Below are 16,628 nucleotides of genomic sequence, written 5' to 3' on the forward strand. Positions count from 1 at the left end.
GCAGGTTTACAAGTGACGATGTTAAGCATGTTTTGTTAGTAATTTGTCTGTCTTTGATTGTAGGTTTCTTTGTTAAGCATGCACTTTTGGGTCGTTTGATTTGACAGGTGTTATGTGGATTATGGTTAGTGCTTTCTTTTAATTGTGTTATTGCATTCTATTTTGATACCCGATTTTAGATTTTAGCATTATCTATAATTCTAAATATCTAGCTGTAACTATAATTTTTTTCAACCATAAGTGAGGGCATTAAATAAAATTAGAGTATCATACTTTTTTTAAAAAAAATAAAGATTTAATATATCATATAAAATCATATTAATTTATGAGTTTAGATTTTTTATAGCTATATATAATACTTTTTTTTTTTTTTACTTGGAGGATGGGGGTTCTTGAACTCAAGTTTTTTATTTGAAAAATTGAATCATATGCCATCAAAGCCATCATACTCTTAAATATTAAATGACAAAATATTAACTATAGATAGTACATACACTCGAGGGAATTCCGGTTTAAGTGGACTATAGTCCTGTTTCACTTTAGAAAACATGTGCATCTCTCTCTCTCTCTCTCTCTCTCTCTCTACATATATATATATATATATATATATATACGGGCAAATGGACGGTGGATATCATTTTGCTTCTTCTGTAGTACTCTTTCATTGAAAAATTTGGAAAGAGATGGGCAGTCAATTTAGATACATTATTACTTGGGGTTCGGTTTAGGGTGTTGGGCCTTGTGTGTTTGGAAACATCAAACATCGGATACTAAGTGGTGCATTAGTGGCAGTGAAGTTGTCAATGTTGTTTTGCATAGATATGACATGGTCATGTGCTAAGTACTTTCAGTCATGTGGATTCAACCCACTTCAAAATCGACAGCAGCATATGAGTACAATATTGAATCTTCAAGCCATTGAACATCTCCAACCCTTCTAATGCTTGGAGTTTGCTGGGTGGGTCCTACTTTCCTTTTGCTTTGGAGGATTTTCATTGGAGCATAGAGCGGACACTTGTAAAGGAGATGATAATAAAGAGTTGAGTTCTGTGTCATCTGCCCAGCTTGGCATGAACAACGTCCCTCCTCAGATGAAAATCCAATGCCGTGTGTAAAAAGTACAAAGTTTTATTGGTTGACCGAGATTGGCATCTTGATTTTGCGTCCCAACTTGCCAACAGGTGGCACAAGGGCTGAGCAGTCTGCACAGCCAAGAGCAATCAAATGTTAGTTGGGCGTTGATATTGTTAAATGCGATTTTGAGAGGTGAGATCATTTTAAATAAAAATTAAAAATTAAATAAAATATTATTAAAATATAATTTTTTAATAATAATATTATTATAATATTTAAAAAAAATTAAATTATTTATTATATTTTATATAAAAATTTAAAAAAATTATAATGATAAAATAAAATAAAAGAGTTACTTTTATTATCCAATCAAGCCTATTTGTACGATCTTGTTAAGGAGTGACACATCATTGACCACTTTAGCATCAGAATTTGACGACTTTAAAGACAGGCATTGTCACTGAGGTTTGCAACAAAATAAGGTTCCCCCCTGACAATCATAGTTATAAAAAATTGGGGATGAGATTCAGTTATAAAATTAAAAAAAAAAAGGAAAATACTTTGTTCATTTTGCCTTGATCTAGGATTTTTGGATGTGACAAGTTCTCTCAATAATGAGTGATGCGAACAAGAATGGGTTTCAGTACAGAGTAGAGTTGCGTGAAGTATTGCTAAGGCTCCAATGATATGAATTTGGACCTTTTATTGTTGCTATAAATCACTCGTGCATGAACCGAAAGTTGATTTGCTATTAAAGTGTGGGCGGCGCATAGTCACTATAGCTAGTTTAGATTCAGAGATGAGATAAGGTAAATAAAATAATTTTAGATAAAAATTAAATAAAATATTTTTATAATATTATTTTTTAATATTTTTATTATTTAAAAAAATATTAAATTTTTTATTATAATTTATATAAAAATTTAAAAAAATTATAATAATAAAATGAGATAAAACACTTTACAAATCGAAAGCGTTCGGCAGTACTGAACGTCGGTAGGAAAAGAGAAGGATGGCTCCTATCCTAGCTGTCGGCGTATGAGAAACTCTAGAAAGAGGTGAGTAAATTGGAGAAAACTCGGTTAAGATAAGTGGCCAAAAAAAGGGCTCCTGGATTGGTGGAAAAAAGAAAAAGTAGAGGGTGGAAGATTAAGGGCAGAGGGTGGACTGTGGAGTGGAGGATGAGCTACTTCCTGTGCCAGAATAGAAGAAACAACACTTGGGAGGAGCAGGGAAAGAGGGATGATGGGCGGGAGTGGAAAAGAAGCAAGATTTCATTTTGTTATACATGAAATATTTTAATAGTAATGAATAAAATAATTTTAAATAATAATAAATAAAATATTATTATAATATAATTTTTTAATATTAATTTCGTATTAAAATTTAAAAAAATTAAATTATTTATTATATTTTATATGAATATTTAAAAAAATTATAATAATAAATTAAGATAAAATTTTTAGTATTGTGTAACCAATCCGAGCCTTAAGTTAAGAGCAGCTCTAGTTTTGCACCTTAGCTTCAAAACTTTGGGTGGCTTCTGTCATTGTCAATGTGTTGATTTTTATCGCCTTGTAATTGTCTCACTTTTTCTCATTTCACTATTTCAGTGATAAAGTTAGTATTATACTATTAAAGCAATAAGATATCAATATGGGAGGGAACTTTGAATAAAATAAGTAGCACATAACATAAAATGCAACAATAAAATTAGAACAAATTTATATGGAAAAATGGTAATGTTCTGAGACAGGGCAAATTGAATTCATCAGTTCCATTTCAAGCATGGTCCATTACCCAAGCCCCTCAGCTAAGAATATGTCATTGAAGATTTTGCACGCTCTATATTAACAAGCTTAACAACCCAAGCAGGGTGTTTCCACCACTAATAAATTACAGCCGCAGAGCTATTAAAAAATAAATAAAAAATAAAAAAGTGGGAGTGAGCAGAGATATATGTAATAATATGCATCACGTTTCATTTGCTATAACTTGTTCCAAGTCGAGATAGCGACAATGAAGGCTAAAAAGAAAACTGGCTCAATATAGTGAAAACCAAACCGCCAACGAGGAAATTGAGCAATTCAAACAAGAGCTCAACAAAATCCACAGCATATCAAACAATGGTTTTCATCAGCACTCTCCCATGAATGAGATCAATTACTAGAAGAAACCAACACATGGTACTCATTCAGACGCTTCTGAAATTGAGCCAATTGGGTCTGTAGTTGAAGTATTCCTGCAGCCTTCTGTGAAAGAATGGCATTTAATTTGGAGATATAATCATCCAGTTGATTGCCTGGCTGATCCGCTTCAACCAGCAGATCCATCTCCTGCATAAAATACTCCAGTCATACAAAGTCCAAGCATGGCAAACAAGAAGAATTGAGCCCAAAATAAACTGTTAGTTACCTCCCTAACAATGTCTATTGTCTCTTCCACCTGTCTCCGGTGAGCAGTAACAAGATCTTCCTCTTCCTGCTATCAAGCATGTTGGGATTTTACTTAGCAATTTAATGAGTGAAATGCAAATGCTCAAACTAAAAATGAGTGAAATGCAAATCAGTATCTGATACCAAGAATGTCGTTACCTTTAGCAGGGCAGTAAGATCGTCATCAGCATGAGAATTATTGGCTTCAAAGTCTGCCATGTCCCTCCATTTCACCTGAGTGTCAATCTTCCTCTTATCATCCAAAACTGACCTTTGGTAGGCCTCTAGTTTTTTATTATTCATTCGTGATGGCTTCTCTTGTTCATAAGTCTGCTCAGAATAATCAAAATCATCTTCAGCAATGTCACTTTGACCACCTCTCTGACCTTTGTAATAATCTGAATACACAGATGCAGGCAAGCTTCCCTCCATCCTCCCACTAGTAACACGATCCACATTAAATGGTGGGGAAGGTTCGGTTTCAATCTGTTTTGGCCAGCCAAACCTGTTCTTGTCGTTTGCAACAGAAGTTATGTTATCCTCAAAAATCGATTCAGCAGGTAACGCTGAAGACAGGGGCAATGCAGTTGATTCTCTCAGGTTTGAGGTTGAAGACAAGGGATCCCTCCTGGAGCTGTTCCCTTTCGATAGACTCTTCACTCTGGGAGATAGATATCCATCAGAAGATACAAGAAAAAAAGATCCAATTATCCACCAACTTTTTTGGACAACAAAATATACCTGTCAGCATATCTTAGTGTGTTGAGAGTGTGTTCGCATGATCCCGAGCTAGGTGAAATGCACGATATCATAACAGTGCGGGAGTCTCCAACAAATGAATCCCTAAGAACTTCAGTTAATTTACTCCCTCTGAAAGGAATGTGACCCTGGTCGTTGTCAAGAGCTCTAATACATTCTTTCAAAGCGAGTAAGCTTTTATTGATTTCAGCACCTTCCATTCTAACAAAAATTTAAAATAAGTACAATGATTACAAGTTTAGACACACTGTAACTACGGACATTTGTATACGTGTGAGTTACAGACAGGCCATAAAAGAGACATAATGAAAACAAGTGTTGTAACTTGGTCCAGTTTCTGGCAGGGAATATTGCCCACCTGTAACTTTTTGAAAATGCATAGTTTTACTTCACTGGCATATCAAATGAATGCTCAGATTTCAAGAAAGGATATTCCTACCTTGTTTGCTTGTCATTGTCAGTTGTATCTGCACCGCGTTCACTTCCAGCAAGATCTATAAAGGATAGCTTGCCTACCAGGCGGGCAGGCTTTGATTCACTCCCATCAGCTGATCTCTTGATACAGAGCTGAAGAATAGCATGTGATCGGGAGGATTCCTCATTTGCACCAGTTGTACCAGTACTTCTGGTAGCATTTCCTTTCTCAATAAGCTCCTTGATTGTCTCAACATTTGATACCCTGTATTCTTGCAAGCCCACAATGCAAACCTGCTGTTTCCCATCCTCCCTCATGCAAAGCTTTCTGCAAAAGTAGGATTGATTGAGGAAACAAACCTGGAAACCTGATGCGTCTTTTGTATCCTACAGGATGAAAAACTTACTTCCGATCATTGAGGAGATCAAAAAGTTTCCCTCCATATATCTCAAAAAAACTGACAAATAATTGAAACCCTTGGTTCCGGTATGTATGATGCATTAATCTTAAAATATCTTGGGATGCTTCAAGGGGAAGTGGTTGCATTGTGTAAGTCTTTCCACTCCCTGAAAGAGCAAATATGATAAACTTAAGCTGAACAAAAGAGAACAACCATTCTCACAACTAATATTAGAACTCCAAGATACAATTCTCCCTATACTTTTCTCAATTGAGAAGACCTAAACCACTTGCCTGTCTGCCCATATGCAAAGCAAGTTGCTTTAGTTTTGTGGAAAATCAGTGGGACTATGGGCTCCACGGTCTCAGAGTACACCTACAGTAACAAAGTATGAGATGTAATAAAGCCAGCTTACTGATGATCATAAGATAAACCAAGTCTTGCCATATACTCACTTCGTCATTTGGCACACCTTCATTCAGCACGGCATCAAAAACAAATTCATGCTTCTCAACATATTCTGTTAAGTCAACCTGCAGAAGGTGATGAATTAGATTTTGGAAGAAATCAAGCCCTAGATCACAGCCCATTCATCATACATAGCATTTCAGTTCAAAGATACAGCACATGGATTAAAATTAGTCGTAAACCTGCACAATTCGTAGGAAAAGTTAAATTGACTAGATGAAAAATACCATACGTAAGTTAGCATACCTTCAACCATTATAAATGGAACTTGATCTCCAAACTTTGGTTGAATAACTCAATCTTTTCTCCCCTCGCTCTCCTTTGTTTATGTATTAGTGATAAAAAAAAACCTCACAAACTTTGCTCAAGGGGAGAAAGAGACCAAAAACTCTTTGAAAGGTGTGCAAAAGTAACTCTAGCAATCAAGAATCATAACTTATTGACTCTTTAACTTTCTTTGGAATTCAGTTTTATTTGCTAATTGAAAAAACCAGACTTATGAGAAAAAAAAAAACGCTACCTTTAAATGAGAATTAATAACTTGATTAGATATATCATTTTTCACTTAATAACTTTAACTTAATGGCCTATATTATCTAATTCCAATTTAATAATATAATATGGTAAAATGGATAATGGTGCTTCATTGGAGTAAAACTTCATACTTCCAAAACTTGTTTTTTTTTTATAAGTAAGTTCATGCTTCCAAAACTAAACATTGTAATAGACAGTTCAAAGTATGACCAAGAAATCCAACAGCGATATACAGCCATGATCAACATAGAGAACTATTACAATCATATCTTTCTAATTAGCAATTCAAGGCTCTCCAGTTCCACTCTTCAATTCCAATTTCAGATAGAGTTATAGGAAGGTAAAGTCATGTTCTTGTAAATGCAGATATTAGTTTGACTATCTCATACCAGTTTTTTTTTTTTTTTTTTTTTTTTTTTTTTTATGATAGGGGAACCACCCCACGGCAGAGCCCTTAGGACTCACCCATGGAACCTACACCCCCGCAGAGACTAGCACAGCAACCCACTGCCGTGGCCTCCCACTTAAGTCGTAGTTTGATCCAGGGGGAATCGAACCTATGGCTTGGGGCTCATGCACATAAGTTTGCCCTTACCACTTGGGCTACCTACAGGTGGGTATATCTCACACCAGCTAAGATATGAAACAATTACAATATAGAAAGAAAACTATTACAATGTCAGATATACTCAACTCCTGTGATTTTCATTAAAATAAGTTCATTACCATCAGGAAAACATCAGCATATTCCCAGGAGGATTGGGGGAGAGAGAGGGGGGGTGTGGAGGAAAAAACACATCTAGATATTGACATCATACAAATGACAATGAATAAAATGAACCAGCAAGTTCTCACCTTGAGTTTTGTTTCATGAACGGTCAAAGAATTGGAATTCAGCTCTATAGTAATAATATCTTCCTCTTTCTTTGCTATTTCCTTTTTATTCAGTGGCCTCTTGCGCACCTGTAGCAAAAACCACCAATTATCAGAAGAAAATAGGTGGTAAAACACAGCAAAAATGTATGGTGCACGTCTATGCATTTGTCATGCCATATAGCTTCATTTTGAGGTCGATTTACAACATCCACAGCCTACAACCACCAGCGCTTGACTGATATAGTTGGCAATGCAATTTGTTAAAGGGCTCAAAATTCCCCATTTGCCATGCAGTAAAGACTAGGAGAAGCATTGAAACGGTATCTAAAAGACATACCACAACTTTGATCTTGGCAACATTATTGGCCCTTTCTTTATCTGCTGAGAAACTTTTGAGTAGATTATTCTCAGGCAGTCCACGGGATCTGTTTGTTAGCTTGGCGATATGAGCAAATGGGTCAGAGTCATCAAAACTCTTACCGTGAAGAGTTTGATGAAGTTGCGATCCATCATATATACTTGGAACCTGCACTTAACAGTTGGTTGCACAAGAACATCAGTTAACAGATACTTATACATACGTACATAAGTTATCACAAATCTACCAACAAGTTTTTGATAGGTACAAATTTACCAACGACTAAAAAAAAGTCATTAAATTCTGTTCGATCAGTCGGACAATTTAATCTTTGAAAAACACCTTAGATGACAGAAACTATTTAAAGCTCAAAAAGCGTTTCACAAAGACTAGAAGGTACAAAATTCAGCCTGTGGAATTGCCCATCACAGCAAATTCATTCACGCCTCAAATGATGAGGTGAGAATTTCAAATGTTTTTTCATCTCAAGAAAATCTAAAACTTAAACCTCACCGTTATTTCCAACTAAAGTTGTCATTTCATTCGAAGCGGTTTAAACACATTATAAACCATCATAAGTGGCTACGATGTAGCCATTCAAACTACATCAAATGGGCGAATACGCGCCGAATTAAACATCAGATTCATGTGATGTCCAAACATGCAATACTTTAATTACGTTTATTTTCTTTTATTACGGCTTCTCTATTTTGTTTCTATATTTCAATAATCATCTTTTCTACGGTATGTTGCACAACAAAGGGGGAAACGTCAAATTCAGCATCTTATCGCATACATTTTGAGTGAAGAAATAAAAAGTTGAGAAATTCTGATCAGAAGATGAAAGGCAGAACTAACCTCTGGTAATAGCTCTGTGTCCAAGGAATGGAGATCGAGCAAGCCGGGGCTGAACTCACTGGCGGAGACTTGATCGTCGCCATTCTTTCTCAAGCTCGAGGACCGCGATCCGGTAGGAGTCGAAGGGTCCGCCACGAGGCTCCTGCTCATTCTCGGGCCCTGAACTCCGCCATAGAAACCAAAGTCCTGCACAAGAAATGACTCGTTTTTATGGAAAACAAAAGCGCCACAATCCCAGGAACTATGAGGATCAGTAAGTTTTCAAAAAAGGAAATAAAATGGAGCACCTGAGAGAGACTCGACGATTGAAGCCACTTATTAGACGACGCCGTCTCGATGAAGTGGTCGGAGTACTGACGCTGGTGGTGCGACGACGAACTAGATCGGGACATCTGTCTCCCCACCACGTTCATCTTCCTCAACAGAACTCTCTCTACTACGATCTAACCGATGCGTTTTCGCTTCAACAAAACCACAACACCGCCGGCTGAGCACTGAAGATGAAAGAAAAGTTGTTGTCTTTTCTGCAAATTTAGCTTGAATATGTTCTTGAGTGCTGGGAGCAAAATGTATGAGAAGCAGGGTGCTTGAGCCCCTGAGGGAGCGGTTGGTTGGAGGATATATTGAGCAAAACTGTTTTTTTTTTCCTGCTTAAATGAACCGTACCAGAGAGAGAGAAGGAAAAGCGCAGAGAGAGAGAGAGAGAGAGAGAGTGATTTTTGAAACTTTGAAAAGAAAGGCCGGGGACGGGGGGGAAGTGGAGGGGGCAATTCTCAAGGCGCGTATGTTCGTGTACACGTAGCAAAAAAGTACCGGCGCGTGTCTCCCACTCGTTAATGGGGGCAGGAGGAAGACCAGACGAGGAGCCAGTGGCGGGGTCTAGAGGGGTTTTCCACGGCTTTTATATCATTTCTTGATATTAATGTTCTTTAGATTTAAAAATTTATTAAACAATTAATTAAATTTTGTACGATAGATTCCTTGGTAGATATTATGAAAGATAAAACTTGTGTTTGCCTGGCCGCACCGCTCAAGTATACCGTTCGGTTAATATTTTTTTAAAAATTTAATTATTAAAAAATAATTTTAAATATATTTTTTTATTTTTTAAATATATTTAAAAAATATGAAAAAGATTAAAAAAAAAAAACAGACAACCTGTTCAACAATAAGAGCTAGGCAATATGGTAGCCCGACTCTTTTTCATATAGATTGGATGGACAACTAATGTGGCGAGCCTCGAGTCTTGTCCATTGGAAAAACTTTACTGCTCATTCCATTATCTACTTGTTGGAAATATAAATCATCTTGTTTTATATTGAAATTTTTAATAATTTCTTTCTTAAATATCAGTTAAATATAAGTATTTTTTAATTTTAAATTTTTTATTTTTTTATCTAATAATTACCTAATCTTTACAATTTTTTCAAACTCCAAAACAAAATACAAAAAATAATACAATTATTTTAAAATTTTAAAAAATATATTATATTAAAAAATTATATTTTAACATTATTTTAACTTTATAGTATTTTTTTTTTCTCTTCTCTCCCAAAACCCAACAAATCATCCTAACTTAAACTATTTTAATACTATTTACAAACTATTTCACTGTTATTTACATAATTCTCATCTCATCACATTGCCCAAACATCCCTACCACTCTTATATCACTATTATGAGCTGATGTTATTCATCAATCTTTAAAATCTTTCTCTTAAAACATATGAGATGGTCTAAGGGTAATGGAAAATGTTACATTTATAAAAGAAAAGAAAACGGCTACAGACATAAAGATATTATATAAAAGTAGAAAAGTGGTAGGTCGAAAAACCATTGAACGCTTCAACTTGGCCACTGAAGAAGCAGAAGGTTGGGTGTGGGGACCGATGTAGTGTAATGCCCTATTGTAAAGAAGGACCTGACACTAGTCTTCAAGGTCCAAGATAGCTTGAGTCAGACACATTGAAGAAGTGAAAGAATTGAACAAAATCATAAAAGATCTTAAACAGAACGGACCCACGCTCTATTGATGAATGAAAGAAAGGTTTATGAGCCCTTCCATGATTAGTATAGGTGTTCTTGGATTTCTTGTTTGGGCCCATCATACATTTACCATGGGCTTAGATGTTGATACCTGTTCTTTTTTGGAACTCATAGGCAATTACAGACGCATCATTAAACACTTCGCAAAGTTATAAGAGTGAAAGCTCAACCCCAGGATGTGATGAGTTGACATCTAGGTGCCAAGCGCAAGACGATTCCACATATCGAGGTCGGAATGTGATCGAGTGTTTTCATGTCTCACTGTTGAAACTTGACTCACCCCTGTCTTTCCTATCTCTTTGTGTTTGCTTTGTTCATGACTTGAGTCCTCTAAAAACCAAACTTGATTATAAGTCTTTCAAATGTGTCTTTGTTGCGTATTTGACCCCATTGAAGAGACAAACTCAATCCAGAAAGAAATATCATCACCTTCAGTAGGCCCTAAGCATTGATGTAATGTTAAAGTTTTCACCAATGCTTAATACTATCTAGTCTACATTGTACTCCCATAATAATAAGGCAAGAAAGGGGAAAAAGCAAGTACAAACCATCTTATATGGGATTCTCTTGGTGGTCTATCGTATAAAAAGATAAGATTACAGCTACATTTAGGAGTGCCCTCTCAATTTGAATCGGCTGAAGAGGAATTATTGCTTGAAGCATCAGCCGAACTAACATATCAAGTTTATCCCGAAACAACGAATTCCTCACCCTCAAGAGCCTGAAGTAACTCATTCTCATTAGCCCCAAGCCAAGTAACGAATCTGAATGCCTATTTCTATCTGAATTCATTTCATAAGACCTATCAGAAGAAGCAATTGGTTAAGAATCATATGCTGAATGAGCAAACAAATTGACCGAGGGTCCAAAGGAGATGCTTACACAAACGAACGGAACCTAACTCTACTTTTTTTTTTTCTTTCTTTTGTTGCTATCCTCTCAACAAGTTAGTCAATATTAGTAGTGGAAAAAGCAGAGTAGTCCATGGTCATCAGTTAGTGGTCCTCTTACTTAGCAAAGTCAACCCTTAATGGACAATGATAGGCAGACCAAAGATTTCACATCGCAGTCTAAGCGTGCTCATGCACCGGCACAACAGAATTAGAATTCATTGGCTCAGATGAGTGGTTCACTTCCTTGAGAGGGGGCTTAGGGGTGTAACGATCCGATCTAATGTCTAACAATTAACCTATGTGTTCTAGTCAAGCCTATAACTCAATCAATCAATGAGTTCAGTCTTTAATCAGTATTGAAATACGTAACTGCATCTTTCTTAATTGCTTTGACATATTAGCCCAGATTACGCTTTCAAATCAATAGTTCATTGACCTTCGTACCCCCCCCCCCCTCCCAAAAAAAAGAATGGGAGATAGTAGAGGAAGAACGAAGTATAAACATCTCTCATAGGTTCACCAGTGGTAGCATTAATACCAGCAGCATAGCCTTTTTTTTTTTACTAATAAGAAATGACTAGTACTGAACTAGTAGATATGGTTAAGTCAGTTGTGGATCCAAAAGTAAAGAGGAAAAGGCATTACCAGAAGAATTGTGTGAAATAAGTAAATTTATTCAATTGAGGTACAACATTTCAAACTTAATGGATGAGGGTCTTGAGGGTAATTCCTGAATATTGACTGAACATTAATCAATATTCAAGAAAAGGCACCTCAGGTAATTCAATCTTATGATTCTTTATTATTTGCATATGGCCTAGGTGGTGCAAGTTGTCGTTAGCTCGTGTCGTAAGGTGTTGGGTTAAGTCCTGCAACGAGCGCAACCCTCGATCGATTAATTAGATCGAAGGATAAGGAATAGAGTAAGTGATGCCCTTATTGATTAATACAGTCTAATTAAAACAATTTTCATATATAAGGGACTCATTCTCCTATCCTCTATATAGCTCGTCGTTAGTCTCGACCTTAGTCTTGGACTAATCTAAAGAGCGGACCAAAAACAAACAAGGGGTGGAATACCACAAAATACCATTCGAGGATGTCAGTCAAGCCATTCTAAGAGACAGTAAGTAGGCTGGGACCGAAGCTTGTAATGCCACATCTTGGAATGCATAAGAAAGTTCCACCTAATAGACAGAATGGCAAGCTTCATTACCATTCAATAAATCTCATTGGTTGTTGATTAATAAAAACATGAATTTCGATAGGTCGGAGGACCGATATTATAAGTAGGACAAATGTAGCGAGGAAACTGGATCCTTTATTTTTAGCTTGACGGCTCAACCAACGACACCTAGTATGGATCAGAGCAGCAGTATTGACCTTATTACTTTCCTTTTTTTTTTTGGTTAACCCAAGTCCTCTATCAAGGAAGAGAAACTCATAGCACATACGATCCTTATACTTGAAGGCAGAAACAGTACATGTTGTTAACATAATGGAACTCAATTATTGTATTTTCAAGCAGAGCACCAATAAAAGACCTAGAGGCCTATGAAAGTCATGTTTTTACTTAAGAAAGGGATCTTTATAGGTAGCTAGTCTTTACTTAACTTGGCCAAAACAATGACTAAAGACTCCCATGCATTTCTTGGTTGGACCAGCCCAACTAGCTATTTCCGTCTTCTTGAATTCGAAAAGCAAGAATAAGTCTCTCTTTTCTTTTTTTCTTTTCTTTTTTTTTTTGTTGGGGGGGAGGGGGGAGCAAAGTAGTCAAAGAATGAAGTAAACCAAATGATTGTTCTAGAATGGCTATTCCTAACAATTGTTGTTGTTGATCTTTCCTATGTAGAATAATACAAAAGGCTGAGCCTAGATTAGAAGGAAAGAGCTACTAAAACTGTTTGTCACAAGAGATCTCCAATCATCATCGCCTGCAAGATAAGGCCAAAAACTTGATTTTACTAAACAAGCAAAAGATTGAGGTTTAGAAAGATGTTGCAGCAAGAAAACAAATATGCATTGCTTGTGCACAACGGCTTTCCCGATGTTGCGTGTTCATTAGCGTTTTAGTTTTCTTGCTCGCTAGATGCAATCTTTCTAAAGCGAGGGAGGAGGGTTATTTCAATTGCAAACCCCATTATATTAATATTCATTCTGAATAAGCCATTGAGGATACATCATTTGATCTTGGTTAAAGTAAGGCATTTCCCACCAAATAAAGAGCAGTACTTGCTTCTAATTTAGTTGAGCTCGTAACTACTCTACTTAGAACACCCAGTTTTGGAAGCAACCAAAGAAGGTATTTGAATCGCCCCAGAGATAGGAACGGTTTAGGCATTCAAGAGAGACCATACGGGAGTTCTCGTCAATGGCACTAGGTTAACGCTCAACATCAATACAACTTAGCGGATGCTTCCGAAGTAGTGGTAGCCAAGTGATGAGCTTGAGGCTCATTGAGAATAAAAGGGCCCATTTCTCTTTCATTGATTCTATCTTTTAGCCAGAGGTTGGTTAGGTGTCAAATATATAGAACCCACAATTGATTTGAGATACTGATAAGGTGAATACCCTATCTATTCCATATTAGGCATAATGAGTGTCCGGACCTTTTCTTTTTTCATCCTATCTTATGAACTTTCAGGTGTAAGAAGTTCATTATTTTATTTTTTAAATAGAAGTAGGTAAATAGAGACTCCATTTAACTTAATTTGATCTAGGCTAAAAGCAAACCTGTGTCAAGATAATCCTTCTTTTAAACACTTTGGTAGTGCTTCTTTATTTTGATTGGAATCTAAATAATGAATTAGAGCACACAGAGTCATCTCACTCGATAGAATAAAGGATTCTCATTGTGGACTCTTGTGGATGGAAAAAAAAAGGGTTACCCTTAGCAAAAAGGTAAGAACCTTCGAGGCAAAATACTGAAAAGTTATAGTGAACCAAGGATCACTGTAAGACTTCAAAACAAGAGCAAGGAAGAACTTGCAACAAGCAAATAGTTAGAGCGAAGTGAGCAAGTTCACAATGTGGTTCAATCATCCACAAATCGTGAACTTTCGTCTTGACCTCAACATTTTCACTATCTAGGTGGCAGTTTGCATTCCCATCTATCTTTTCACTCATATGGGGGAACTCTTTCAATGCTAACCTTGTGCAATTATGTACTAAATTCCTCGAAAAGGAAGAAACATCACAAGTGGGGATGCTCCCTCCAACATGGGCTTACCGTTTCACTCGCCCTTTATAGTCATGGTTGTTGTCATAAAAACAAAAGTCCACAGGTCACTCCTCTAGTGAAGTATCATGCCCCTTTTTCGTTGCCTAGGTTATACCTTCAAAATACCCTAGAAGAGAATTTTGCTTTACTTCCCGAAATCTTCACTTTAGGTCTAGACATGCATAGAAGTAGTGGACTAGGAATATATCATTAAAATGGCCTAGACCCACTTTCTCTTGGGCAACAGGGACTATCTACTTTCATTTTGAATTTACTAATAGAGCAAGGAACTTGGAACCATGCACAAAGAGTTTGCCTTAGACCATAAATTGCCCGGTTTAGTTTACAAATGTGTAAAAATTCATAAACTGATGTAGCTTTATAGGATCTGTGATCTACTTTATAATAAAAGTAATTTTATAATCTGACATAACATATAAAGCCACGTTGTTTGTGGGTTAAATTTTGTGTAATTTATTTGTAACTAAAATATTTCTCGAAAGAAAAAGTGTTACACCCCAAAGTAACATCACAAGAATTTAGACTAACAAATTACTATAGCTTAATATAATATGTCAAATCTACTTTATAAAATTAGATGAAATTAAGATAAAATGCGGTTTGTAGCATTACTCTTATTATTATTTTTTTAAAATCTTTTTTATTGTACATTGGGTGTCCGAAAATAAAGTTTAAACTAATCCTAAAGGTGCACATGCCCTCGACAAGAGATTTCTTACAAATGCAGTTCGAGTAATTTAAAAGAAAATCTCTTGGTCTAATAGCCCTTAGAAATTATTTGTACATGAGAGGATTATGCCACCACATCAATACAAAAAGATACATATGAGATGAGAGACTATGGTATAAAATATTTTATTTTTATTTTTATTTCTTTTAATGTGAGGAGAATGCATAAGAACTATACACATTAATATTTATTTTGTTTAATGTGATAGTATCGGACAAATTTCCTTGCATGCATGAAAATAAACTGATTTAATCATTCCTCAATCAAAAGTAAGAGTTAAAATGAATAAAATTAGCATCCGCTGCTCTTCTTTAAAATTGAAGATTCCTTCCATTTTTTAACTAAAATATTATATACGTGCAGAGTTTGAAACGGGATCCGTCGAACCACGTACATGGGATAGGCGGGTGTGTCCAAGCGCGCGTGAATTGTGGTGCTCTGAGGTCTGACCGAAATGGTCCAAGCTTTATTATGTTTAGAGTGTTTGGTAAAGCATGGAAAGGGCCCGTGGGATGGTGGGGGCAGAGCGGCAGGAGAGTTGGTGTTGGCCCGCACGTCGCCGATTGCAGTGGCCCCGCGCTTTGAGTAGATCGCGGGCTGTGCGCTGTGCCTCTGCCTCTGCCCGTGCGTTGTGTGCACGATCTTTAGGCTCTGTTCAAGAGTTTTATTTTTTGGGTGGAGCCCACGTGCTGTTCTTTGTGTTGGCAAACCAATCGCGATTCATTCATTATAATTTGGTTTTTTCGAGTCAGATTTTTTTCCCAGTCTTTGCTTCTTTGATAAGAGTGGGAAATTCAATTTGAATTGAGTATTGCTGTTGGGAGCTTTCATTGTTTGTGACTTTGTACGTGTGATACATGCCAGGTGTGCGTGTGACATGGATAGCCAAATAGAAAGTGATAGCAAAATAGATATGTTAATGTTGTGTTTCGCAGTCTACGTAACTCCTAGGAGGTCCAAGTCGGTCACCTACAACTATAAAGAAAAAAAGAGTTTCGGAGTAGTAGAAGACACATTTGATGTCAAAGTCAATATGATCTTCTAGTGTGAGGATTATGAAAGCCTTTCCTTTTTTTTTTTTTTTTTTTTTTTTCTTTTTTTTTTTTTTTTAATTAAGAAGAGCCGAAACCTACACGCATAGCAGTCCCGTTCCAATTTTATTAAACAACCCTCATTTGTGGCTGAGGAAAATCATGGTTACAACCCAAAGCCTGGGGGCTACAAAAAAATAAAACCCAGATCTTTTTAAATATGAAAGCTTAAATATGAACGTCTGAAGAATCCCTCCCTTCATTGAAGAAGATGATATATATACCTGGCCGGGGTTCTCCCTATTAGGGGAATCGTGGGATTGTCGCTCCGTACTCAGGTCAGGTTTTCCTGTCAACCCTTGTGCTATGCAACAGTCTCGTAGGGTATGGTTGTGGTGACCATTGGCACCCCAGGAGGTACGTCATGGCGTGCCTGCCCTTAGGCTTCATTGGATGCGACATGACTCTCTTGTTGTGGCGTGCCAGTCTTCGTATCCCATTTAATGAGGT

At 36.5% G+C, this 16,628-nt stretch overlaps 1 protein-coding gene across 2 annotated transcripts; it reads right to left on the reverse strand.

The window, feature by feature from the left end:
* Positions 1 to 3,032: 3,032 nt before the first annotated feature.
* Positions 3,033 to 8,908, reverse strand: LOC122305024 (kinesin-like protein KIN-13B). Of its 2 annotated transcripts, none has more exons than XM_043117288.1 (12): positions 8,465 to 8,908; positions 8,178 to 8,363; positions 7,299 to 7,487; positions 6,941 to 7,048; positions 5,539 to 5,616; positions 5,377 to 5,458; positions 5,090 to 5,249; positions 4,708 to 5,010; positions 4,251 to 4,469; positions 3,669 to 4,170; positions 3,490 to 3,558; positions 3,033 to 3,410 (listed from the first exon to the last, which is right to left on the reverse strand). In XM_043117288.1, exons 1-12 carry the CDS (start codon positions 8,588 to 8,590, stop codon positions 3,234 to 3,236), a joined length of 2,199 nt encoding a protein of 732 aa, XP_042973222.1. In that variant the 5' UTR covers positions 8,591 to 8,908; the 3' UTR covers positions 3,033 to 3,233. The 2 variants fall into 2 exon arrangements, with proteins under 2 accessions (XP_042973222.1, XP_042973223.1); XM_043117289.1 differs by having other exon boundaries at positions 3,490 to 3,555; positions 8,465 to 8,907.
* Between the last annotated feature and the right edge of the window lie 7,720 nt (positions 8,909 to 16,628).

The sequence above is a fragment of the Carya illinoinensis genome, chromosome 3, assembly GCF_018687715.1.
Source record: "Carya illinoinensis cultivar Pawnee chromosome 3, C.illinoinensisPawnee_v1, whole genome shotgun sequence".
Lineage (NCBI taxonomy): Eukaryota > Viridiplantae > Streptophyta > Magnoliopsida > Fagales > Juglandaceae > Carya > Carya illinoinensis.